Genomic DNA, 12,123 nt, shown 5'->3' with positions numbered 1-12,123 from the left:
TCTTTCTATCAAGTTTTCTTTTATCTAAATTTAACATGTATAGGTCCCATACCATCATGATTGCCCTCTTATGTACTCTCACCAGAATATCAATAACATGGTTTATATGATGTCCTAAAATGAACACAATACTTCAAGTGAGATCGAACTAGGACAGAACACAATGATATTTGTTATTGATGCTTCAGTTATTTTATCATGTCCATCTCTTCCTAACCCTATTTTAGCTTTCTTGGCAAAGATACTGGAATGGTTTGCCATTTCCTTCTCCAGCTCATTTCACAGATGAGGAAAGTGAGGCAAATGGAGTCTGATGACTTGCCCAAAGTCACACATCTAGGAAGTATCTGAGGCCAGATTTGAACTTGTGAAAATGAGTTTTCCTGACTCGAGATCAAACCCTCTTAACTACTGTGCCACCTTGTTGCTTGCACACTGGCATTATCTCCCAATTTCTGAAACTAATGTTCTTTATATTACATCTCAAGATCACGTGAACTTCTTTTTGTCTGTTGTATCATGTTGGTGACTCAAATTAAACTTGAAAATTATGAAATTATGATAACCCTGATATTCTGACTACTCCCTAACTCAATCTCTCCTATTATATTATTTTTATTTTTTATAATATATATTGTATTATTTTAGATGATGATTTTGTACTCAAGTGCAATTTTTTTTATGAATACAGTCTAGTACTTTAGTCTAAAACCCTTGTGAATCCTAATTCTGTTGCCCAGTATCATATGCAAATTTGATAAATATGCAATCTGTAACTTCATCTAACTAATATGGGCAGTTGGAATTCAAAAATTTATATGTAGAAGATGCATTGTTATGGAAAGAGAACCGTATTTGAAGTCAGATACACTAGGTTAGGGAAAATTTCCTAACAGCTAGAGCTGTCCAGCAGAAGTGAGATGACTATATTGGACTGAGATAGAGGGATTCCTCATGATCTGAGAGTTGATTAAATGGCCTCTGAGATTCTAATTGGGAGATTCTGTTAATCTGTGAAGAATTCAGATCTTCAGGTCTTGTCAGTGATGATGCACATCAAGGAAACTCCTCAGGAAAGACATTTTTCAGAGTCACAAAATCTTAAAATTGTCCACAGTCCCCCAAACCATCTTGTCCCCTTTTCAATGTTGCTTTCTTATGGCCACAACTACCATGTCCTGATGAGTTCTAGATCACATTTCCCTTCCCTTTTCTATTCCATGATGCTAAAAATATCCTCGGATAACAATTGTGTTTTAACAGTTTGTCTCCAAGAATATATAAATTCAGAAATTTATGAGGAATGAGGAAGATTTGGTATTTGAATCCCACTTTAGCAACTTATTAGCTATATGACAAGTCACTGGGCAAATCACTTAGCATCATTCAGCCTTGGGTACTCATAAAATAAATACAAATATCACCTCTATAAATGGGCTTGCAAAAGTTAGCTGTGATGATACTCTATATGTAAAGTGTTCTGAAAATCTTGATGCTATTATGTAAGTGTTGGCAATTGTCAGCATGATAACTTTGAGGGTTAAGTGAATTACTCAAGATTATATAGTTAGCAAAAATAAATGGCTGCATTCATATTGGCCCTTCTAACTTCAATTCCAATCCTGATTCCACTACATCATACTGACTCAAAAATATCTCTATAGAGAGTCACACCATACAGCTCTTTGCAGACTGTGAACTGGATGATGATATTGAGATTGGCAGCCATGTCAAGTTTGCCATGGATGGTGAAGATTTTATAAAGATAGATGATCAGGCTAACCACTGGACCATCATGAAGCCTGAAGCGGAGCATTTCAAATCCTTAGCAGAAAGTAATTTTGGGGCCAAAATGAGAGAGAAGGCTATAAAGAAATATTGCTATGACATGATGCGGAAAATCCTACAGTACTCAAATATGAACGAGAATGGTAAGTTGTCAGTCCTTCCTGTTCCTGCCAGGGTTCTCTAAGGCCATGAGAGCAAAGCACAGGCTCTCAGAAATTTTATAAACTGAGAAAACTCTGACCATGGGCTTGGGACAGACTGTGTCTTGTCAGAGGATCAGTCTAAGTAAGTGTTGGGGTTGTCACCAACAGTGGAGTAGTCAGTAGGTAATAATTCTTCTAATTTACAATAACTGAAGAACATGTGTTTGGTATGGTATGGTATGGTAAGATATGGTAAGAGTATATTCAGCAACAAGTGAGAGAATACTCTCACTAAGGGTAACAACAATCCTTCCAGGAACTAAAATATGCAAGATTCTATTCTTAATTCATGAGAATGGTTGCTTTAGTGATCTAATAACATAATCATGATCACTATTGACAAATATTTATTAAGAGGCCACTGTGTCCAAAGTATTATTGTAGGTACTGAATAAAGATGTATAAGTTACTTTCTTAGCCTTCAAGGAGTTTAGGGTCCCTTGAGTCTGAGAGCAGAATGAATGAATATGTGAATTAATGAAAACAGGAAAGAAAAGGTGATTATCAACTGTTTATGATGTGCTAAGTCCTGTGCTAAGCTCTAATTATACATTGGGCAATGTTCTACATTAAAACAAAGATCAAGGCCCCAGGGGTCACAGTGTGCTTTGACATATTCTATGTCACAGGCGTCCTCAAACTTTTTAAATAGGGGGCCAGTTCACTGTCCCTCAGACAGTTGGAGGGCCAGACTATAGTAAAAACAAAAACTTTGTTTTGTGGGCCTTTAAATAAAGAAATTTCATAGCCCTGGGTGTGGGGGATAAACATCCTCAGCTTCTGCATCTGGCCAGCGGCCGTAGTTTGAGGACCCCTGCTCTATGGAGTGTGGGGCTTAAAGGGAAACTGATAAAGCCCAGTGATTCTTCGTCTTACCAGAATAATTGCAGTTTGTAACTCCCTGGTCATCTAAGTAAGTATTATGAATAGTCATATCTACTATAAGAGTATTTTTAAGGGGAGGGGGCTTACAAAGAATCAGCCCACAACATGTGAGAAGAAGAGAATAGACCTAAAGTTCAAATTATAGTGGGGCTTTGGTTCTCCTTCTTTCTTGAAAGAGACAATGGGGTAAAGGTTAGTGTACAATCAGGAGGTAAAAAGGGAAGAAAACTTTGGCAAGAAGTAGGGGAAGTAGGCTTCCAGCGGGCCATCTGGTGCTAAAGCTAACAAATCAGAATTGGATCTCACATGTTCTAAAGGTTTCATGGTAGCAGGTTTAATTTTGTCCACCCTGAATTCTTTAGAATCTATCCATTTAAATCCATTACTCTGGAAGAGATGGTAGGTTAATCAACTAATGATTTCAGAATGTCCTAGATTCAGAAAGAATGAACAATATATTACATGAGTACAGGATTCTTTTCACTTATAATGCTGCAAATAACAGCAAGCCGGTGTGATTAATGGGTCAGAAGCAGCATTGGAGTGAGAGAGGTAGAAATTTGAGAACTAGGGCCTAAGGAAAAGATGATTTTCGCAGCAGCTAAAATAATAATAGCTTCCATTTGACAAAGTTAATATTAATAGAGAAATAGGGTCAAGTAATGTGGAAGGAAAGGGAGAGAGTTTATTAAAATGATAATAAAAGAACAGAATGTCACTGGTTTGGGGAGGTAATACTCTCTCTTGACTTCTCTTTTCAGTGGCCCCTGAAGTAACTGTGTCCCGCCATGATGCTCCAGATGGTGGAGTCACCTTCAACTGCATAGCCACAGGCTTCTATCCTCGCTCTATTCAACTGCATTGGGAGAAGGGTGGGCAGCTGGGTGTGTGGGGACAAGAGAACTCCAGTGGCATTTTGCCCAATGCTGATTCTACCTTCTACCTACATATCACACTGGAACTTCCTCCTGGCGATTCAGGGACAGGTTACAGCTGTGTGGTAGAACACAGTAAGCTGCAGAAACCAGCTGTGTATCCTGGTGAGTGTTTTTCACAAGCTATGTGGGTAATGGAATGGGATGTTTCAACCTTTCCCCTACCTTTCCCACACTGAGTAATGTTTCACAGAGCAGGGTTTTCACTGCTCGAATTGCCTTCTCTCTTAAAAAATGCTTCTTGATTGTTTGCTGCCTTTCACACCTTGTAGTCCCTGAGAAGCCCTCTGTGAAAAGGCCATGGGGAATGGCCCTGGGTCTCCTAACAGTCATCATGCTGGTGCTGGGCTGTGCTGGGGTCTTCATCCTATGGAGGAAGAAGAAAACAGGTACATTTGTGATGGGAGAGTGGGAAACTAATGATGCAAGGGCAAGAGGAGGAGAGAAAGGAGTGTGGGTGAGAATATGACATTGTCCCTAAGCTTCATAGATTTCTTAGGAGAATAATGTCTCTCAGAGACTTAGAGATTGAAGAGATCCTAGATTGTATGTCTAATGCAATTGGTATAACTTTTTTGAAAAATGGGCATCTAAACTTTGCATATCCTTTGAGCCAGCATTAATATTACTGGGTCTGTATCCCAAGGAAATCATAAAGGAGGGAAAAGGCCCCACATTTTGTGCAAAAAAGTTTGTAGCAGGTTTTTTTGTGGTAAAAAAGAATTGGAAAATGAGTGGATATCCATCAGTTGGGGAATGGCTGAACAAGTTGTGGTATGTGAAGGCAATGAAATATTATTGTTCTATAAAAAATGATGAGTTGATTATAAAAAGGCCTAGAAAGAGTTACATGAATTTATGATGAGCAAAACAAGCAGAAACAGGACTACTTTGCATACAATAACAGCAAGAATATATGATGATCAACTGTGAAAGACTTGGTTCTTCTCAGTGGTTCAGTGATCCAAAGCAATCTTAATAGACTTCAGACAGAAAATGTCATCTGCATCCAGAAAAAGAAATGAGAACAAATGTAAATCAACAAAAGCTATGTTCACTTCTTTTTTTTCTGTTTTTTTAAAAGTGTCTTTCATGGTTTTTCCTTTTGCTCTAATTTTTATCTCCCAATGTGATTCATAAAACTATGTGTATTAAAAATAAATAAACTTATTACAATAAAAAGATAGACCAAAAAAAAAAAAAGAAAGAAAAATGGACATCTAGTTCCAACTTATTAGCCTCCAATGACAGGGAATTTACTTCTTCCTAGGATAGTTTATTCAACTTTTTTTGTAAGAAAGTTCTCCTGACATGAAGCTTCAATCTCTCTCTGATTTGTGAGCAAACTTACCAAATTTCTTTTAGTTCTCTTTACTGGGTATAAATAGATCAATTTGATTACCTCTTTCAGTTGGCAGTTATTTAAGTATTTGTATCACAATCACCCGCTTCCTCTGTCTTTTCTTCTCTAATATGTTCAGCAATTGCCATAGTTTCTAGCTCTTTTACCATCAGAATATATCTCTGAATTTCATTTCTGAAATGTAGCATTGGAAATTGAACATGACATTCTAGATGGGATCTGACCAGGAAGAATTCAGGGGTCTATCACCTTCACATTCCTAATTTCTTAGCTAAATCTAAAAATAGCATTAGCTTTTTCATATGGACTCATACTTGCCTCTATGACATATATTAACATGCCACCTGTCTTTTTACTATATATTTAATTTTTTAAATCCTGAACTACATAACAACTCAGGGTTAAGAACAAATAATTTCTTATTAATTAATAAACAATTTCCCATTAATTAATTAATTTCAGCTAATTGAGGCTGTACTCTAATTCATTGCATATTAATAATTTAATAATTAGAGAAATCACCTCTCACCCTAAATTACTCACATATAATTTAATAACAATTGAAAACAATAGCAAAGCAAAAAAAATATTTGCCATATTTTGATTACATGAATGCCCCCAGCTAGTTACACCAAATCTCAGTGTAATTCTAGATGACTCTTCTGAAAAATCTTCTCTGAAAAATATAATCCCATACCATTCAGCTTCCTTTGGTCCCCCCCCCCCAAATGTGCATTTTCATGTCTTTTTAAGGCAAAAGTCAAATTTAGTTACTCAGTAAATAAGTGAAATTATGTTTTTTTTTCATTTATTGCTTCAATAATCTTAGGAAACAAAATATATTCTACTTGCCAGCTCCTAACAGACTTTTCATAGAATCCTCTTTGTATAAGCTCTTTGTAAAATAACTCTGAGAGCAGTGCAAATAAGAAAAAAGTTTTACTTCACTTCTTCTATATCTTCTCCATAGAGTTCTAATGGATCTTCATAGAACACAGATAAAACATAATTCTAAAGGAAGAAGTCCTTTATAGTAAAACATTTTTCAACTGTCACTTCAAACTGCCAAGTTCACCTATAATCTATGTAAAAATCATTTTAGGCAGCACTTTTTATTCACATTAATTATGCAAACTCCCAAAAGTCTCAGAAAAGTTTCAGAAAAAAGTACTCCCTCCATCATGTATTTTTGAAGTTAATTTCTCATATAATTCAAGAATAGGACTTCACAATTATTCCTTTTGTTATTATATATTTTATAATTATATTTTATTTTGTAAAATGATATTTTACAATTATATCATTTTGTTACAATCAGCATGGTATCATGGAAAGAATGTTGGACTTGGGTTCAGTAAAGAGCCGAGTTTCAATTCCTCCCATCCTGTCCCAAACATTTTTAGCATTTTGGCCATGAATAAGTATTTCACCCTACCTCTCTGAACCTCAGTTTCCTCATTTGTAAACTAAAAATGATAATATTACTTCAAAAGTGAATGTCACAGAATCATGAAATTTGAGTTGAAAAGGACGCAATGGCCATGTAGTGAAACTTTCTATGAAAAGAAGTTTCCAGACTCCAACTGAAGACCTGCAAGGAAGGAAAATCAACAAGCTCTTGAGGCAAACCATTTTACTTTCCTATAGCACTGTTAAGAAGCTGTTTCTGGATATCAAGCCAAAATTTGTTTCTTTGTAATTTCCAACTACCACTCCTTGGAGGCTCTTTAGGTCTCTTTGGAGTCACAGATCAAATCAAAATGCTTCTCCAGATAACAGTCCTTCAAACACTTGAGGACAGTTTTAATGCCTCCCTTCTCTTGTAGAGTGTTTTTTCCAAACTCAACATCCTTACTTCTTTCAGCAATTGCTCACATGACATTTATTCAATATCTTTCTTCATTCTGGTTCTTAATACTCTCCTTCTTAAAATTGTAGTAATCAGAGTCTCTAGGAGAGATCTGAAAGGGTGGTGGGACTACAGCCTCTTTATTATTAGAAGCTATGGCCCTTATAATGTAGTCCATGATTGGCTACTATGTCACTTTGCCAAATCAGATTGAGCTTGTAGTCCATTAAGGCCCTAAGATTATTTTTTCCCCAGAACAGCTGCTAACTAACTATGCCTCCCACATCCTATACTTGTGAAGTTGATGTTTTAGATACAAGTAGAATTTTTTTTTAATTAAGTCTATTGAATTTCACCTTATATTCACCCAATATTTTAGCCTAACTCTATTATGCAATGTATTAGCTATCCCTACTCACATTGTGACACTAAAAAATTGATAAATATGCCTTTATCCAGGCCACTGAATGTTAAACAGCATAGAAATAAATGTGGATTTCTGTTGGTATGATGGTCAAAAAAGATTACATATGCAAAACACTCCGTGAAGTTTAAGTTGATACCTGTTAGTTACTATGAAGGAAGGAAGGGGCAGGGTGGAGCACATCACTGTGGTCTACTGAGTCTTTTTTAGGTCCTGAGTCTTTCTTCCTACAAATTAATTCTCTTTGTGAGCTTTGCGTAACTGGCAATGCAACATACATGCCATCCGTGTCATTGGAAAAGTAGTTTTTGTAGCATAGAATTCATAGAATCATAAATTTAGAGCTTTAAAGGACATTTAATATCATTATTTTACTGATGAGAAAATTGAATTGAGGGAAGAGAAAGGAATAAGGATTTATTAAACACCTACTATATGCCAAGCATTTGTTAAGTGCTTTACAAATATTATTTTATTTGATCTCATTTGACTTGAAAGATTAGTTAACTTGCTCAAGGTCACAAAGATTGTGTCTGAAGTGGTGTTGAACCCAAATCTTCATAATTCAATGTTCACAAATGACAGATAACTCCAGTATATGCAGGAAAGTGCTGGTCTGTCCTTTTAACTCTCATGTATGATAGGGAATACTATTCTTCCATTCTATTTTTAAAAATGCACAGTTATCTTTGGGAAGTACCCAGTCTATTATAAGATATATTATAACTTGGAGAAAAAATACTAATAAGATATAGATTTAAGTGTTTCCTTCTACATTTACCTCTATTTCTTTTTTCAGGTCACAGAACTAATGAACAAGCCACAGTGGATGGTGATGGAAACCTGTAAAGGGAGCTAGAATTTGCCCAATCAGTATTTACAGTACTGAAGAACCTATGGGCATACAAATAAGTTCTACTATCCTGCTCTCTCTCTTAATCTCTTTTAATCAAGATAGGTCTTTTTAATAATAACAGGAAACATTTACAAAATATATTCTATTTGTCAGCCCATACCAGACTCTTTATAGAATCCTCTTTGTAATAATACAGTTGGGAAAGTTCTGATGAAGAAAAATTTTACCTCACCTTCTTCCTCTATATTATGTGAGCTTGGGCAAGTCACTTAACTCTGTTTTACTTAGTTTTCTCATCTGTAAAATGAGCTGGAGGAGGAAATGGCAAACTACTCCAGTGCTTTTGCCAAGAAAACCTAAATTGGGATCACAATCATAAAAGAGTGAAAAATGACTAAATAACAATAATATCTGGCAACTAGTAGTCAATCAGTTTTTATTGAATTGAATTTCACTGAAGAGAACTGAATTAAATTGGGATGTCCTTAGTAAGAAAGGTGGGAAGAATTAATGGTCTCTATTCTCCTCTTCCTCCCCCTCCTCCTCCTCCTCCTCTTCTCCTTCTCCTCCTCTTCTTTCTTCTCCTTCTTCTTCTCCACCATTGCTGCTGCTTTATTAGACAACAGATGTTTGTAAAGGTTCAAAGTGACAATGCCGAGAAGTCACATGATCAAATGGAACAAGCAAGTTTGGGAATCACACAAAGACAAGGCATCCAAAATGAATCTGAGAAAGCCCTATATTCTTTAGGGTAGAGGAAAATTCATCCCTCTCATCCTTGATGAAGGATAAAGCCATTAAGAAAAGTTCTGAGTTCTTCCACTCTCTCACTCTGTCCCTAGGAATTCTGGTAAGTCAGAAATTTTGGTTAAAGATGGCTGTTGTAGAAAGAACAAGAAGACTTAGATTTCTGAAGACAAATCCATTAAGAACACATTTAGAACTAAAGACCTATTGTCAACTAATATCAACAATAGAGAAGTGTTGCTCTGTGGGATTCCAATGAGAGATAGGGCATTTGGATTAAAGTTTATTATTCCTTCTTCTTTCCTAACATACTCAGTATTTTCCTCCTTTTTTCCTTCTATCTAAAACTGTGACAATGAAAATTAATCCACTGGAAGTGAATATTCACATAATTTGAACAAGTAAGCACTCCATTTGCTCCAAAATGTAATTTTCAGTCTTCATGTTCTTCCTTTTCCATTCCACTGCACATCTTCCTTGATTCTGGAATCCGGGAACTAAACCTGAAAACTTTTCTCCAGGAATTCATTAATAGGATCTAACAACCAGAAAAGTTCTTAAAAGAGATCTGAAAGTTCTTCTCTGGATGATACCAGACCACTTGTTGAACGTATTGTATGTCCAACTATGAGTTGGACTTGCTGGTCCCTGAGGTTCCTTCCAAAATTGAGATTCTGTGAATCTGTTAACAGAAATCTCCAACCTTCTTGCCAAATGCTCTTCCAATCATTTTGTGAAGACCTTTAAAAGAATAAGCTACTGCCTCATCAGGCAGCCCACTGAAATTTAGAGCAGTCTTAATAACAATAAGCAAGGCCTTCATAACTACCACCTAAATGGGCCTCTCTCCAACTTTCATTCATTACTCTTAATTCTGTCACTGGAGTGAAGGGGAAACAAGCTTAAGTTCTCTTGGACATGACAATCCCTCCCATACTTGAACACAGTTAGCCTGTGTTCTTCAGACCTCCAAAACCAATGCCCCTACTTTCTATGATAGACAATATTCATGCTTTAAAACTTCCTTTAATTAAAGGCAAATTTACCTTTCTCTGATTACCACCCAGCATTCTGAGATTGTTCCTCTGGGGCCAAGTAGAACAAGTCCAATCCTTTCTTCAAGAAGCCTCTTTAAATACTTTAAGGAAGTTACCTATTCCACCTAAGCCTTAGTCTTCTTAATGATAGGCTTCCCCATTTAATTTCCATGTATTATAAATACATAAATCAAATCTAATTTCTCTCTAGGTTAACCACTTATCTAATTTAAACTAAGATTAGCAAGGCAGAAGAAGTTACAAAGATGGCAGTTACCACTATAAACACTCTTTCAGGATTCTAAAGGTAACTATAATCTATATAATCACCTCTTATCAAAGGGAAAAGGAGAACATTTTGGAAGAAGCTGAAATTATTCTATTAATCTAAGAAAACTAAAAGAGAGAGATATAAGAAAAGGCTATTGTCTTAGGAGAGCAGTTGGAAGATAATTCCTGGTTTTATTTAGTCAAGTAAATAGAACCAACCTCACCTTGGAGAGCGAAATGTTAACTTCTACTCAGAGTATTAGCTCATAGGCTCTATAGAATACAAGTGGCATGAGTTAGAGTGTATGAAATCTCCCAGAAGCAAACTATAGTTTGTCATCTGACAGAAGATATCAAAGAAATGGAAAATCGCACAATCTCAGATTGTGTAGGAATAACAGTCCAAATAATTCAAACTGCCCCCAATTCCTATAAGATCAGCAAGTGATCATGCATCCTTTGCTTGAAGATCTACAATAAGGAAGAATCTACTACCTCTAGAGTGAGCTCATAGCACTTCTGAACAAAGCTCATGTGCCTAGGAACTTTTTCTTTAACTGAATGTAAATCTGCCTCTCTGCAACTTCCACCTAGCACTCTGAGATTTATCCTCTGGGTCCATGAAGAAAAATCTAATCTTTTCTCCATGAAAGCCTTTTAAATACTTCACAATAGTTAGCATATTCCCCCCACCCCCATTCTACTCATCTCCAAGCCAGACATTCCCATTTGATTTTAGTGTACTATAAGCACATCAGCCAAAATTTCCTTCTCTTTCTCTCTTAGTTGTGTTACTCATCTAACCTAGATTAATGCAAGCAAGGAAAAGGAAGTCACAGAGATGGCAGTTACTGCAATAACTCACTGTCTTAGAGTGTTAAAGGTAATCCTGATCTGAGTGATCTGTTCTTCTTGCTGATTACTGTTGTTTCTGAGCCCCCATTGTTGTGCTTTCTATTTAACAGATTAGCTGACTGAATTTTATCAGCTCTTAATCAGAAACTTTTAATTTAAAAAGAAGACAAAGCAAGAATCTCAGTAACTTAACATTCCATGTTTAAACTGAGGCTGTTTTGTATCACTAATGCACAATGTCTATATCCATGGAGTGAGTGGGTACAGTGAACCATATAATGGAGAGGCATGTGCCTAGGACACATATATGCCCAGGTCAACTCACAGTTCTGTACTATACGCCTTGATTTCCTCTGTCTGCTTCAGGAAGGATCTGAACAATTAATTGATGGGCAAGGTTGTTTTTCCCTTGGTTACATCAATTCAACTTCTCTTCTGAGCCTCTATATTTTCGTTTGGGATCTGGCTACTGCTCTGTTGTGCTGCTGACAGTCTATTATGCTATTTCAGGAAAACCAAAAACCTCTAAATTAGGATCTAAGTTGTTCATTAGACTGCTTACTTAGCTGGATTCTGAAAAGTTTCTTCCACTTAGTAGATGGCAGCTCAGGCAAAAGCCCGACTTGTTCCATGTCAGTTTCCCAAGCCTCATGGTCATGCAAAACCTATCTTTTCTCCAGCTTGCTTTTCCAAGTTACAGAAGTGGGTGCAATCTCAAGCCAAAAGCAAGATCTCTTCATTGAGGTGACTCATCCCTTTCTCATGGTAATGAACCCCAAATCCACAATCCTACCAACTATATTGAAATTTGATATATACTAGAGAGGCTTGGAGAGACCTACATGGACTAATGCTAAGTGAGATGAGCAGAACCAGGAGATCATTATACGCTTCGACAACGATATTGTATG

The 12,123-nt window shown here is 36.3% G+C and overlaps 1 protein-coding gene across 1 annotated transcript in view; it reads left to right on the top strand.

Annotated features, from left to right (window-relative positions):
• Positions 1 to 8,456, top strand: part of LOC127546323 (zinc-alpha-2-glycoprotein-like) — a 36,861-nt gene extending 28,405 nt beyond the window's left edge. Inside the window, exons 6-9 of the mRNA XM_051973513.1 lie at positions 1,665 to 1,931; positions 3,638 to 3,916; positions 4,084 to 4,200; positions 8,247 to 8,456. Coding sequence (XP_051829473.1) covers positions 1,665 to 1,931; positions 3,638 to 3,916; positions 4,084 to 4,200; positions 8,247 to 8,296 — 713 coding nt within the window. The 3' untranslated portion in view covers positions 8,297 to 8,456. The remainder of the gene's footprint in view (positions 1 to 1,664; positions 1,932 to 3,637; positions 3,917 to 4,083; positions 4,201 to 8,246) is intronic.
• The last annotated feature ends 3,667 nt before the right edge of the window (positions 8,457 to 12,123 follow it).

Source organism: Antechinus flavipes, chromosome 2 (assembly GCF_016432865.1).
Source record: "Antechinus flavipes isolate AdamAnt ecotype Samford, QLD, Australia chromosome 2, AdamAnt_v2, whole genome shotgun sequence".
In the NCBI taxonomy this organism is placed as follows: Eukaryota; Metazoa; Chordata; class Mammalia; order Dasyuromorphia; family Dasyuridae; genus Antechinus; species Antechinus flavipes.
Note: the sequence above shows the minus strand (reverse complement) of the source record. Positions and strands in the feature narration are given on the sequence as shown.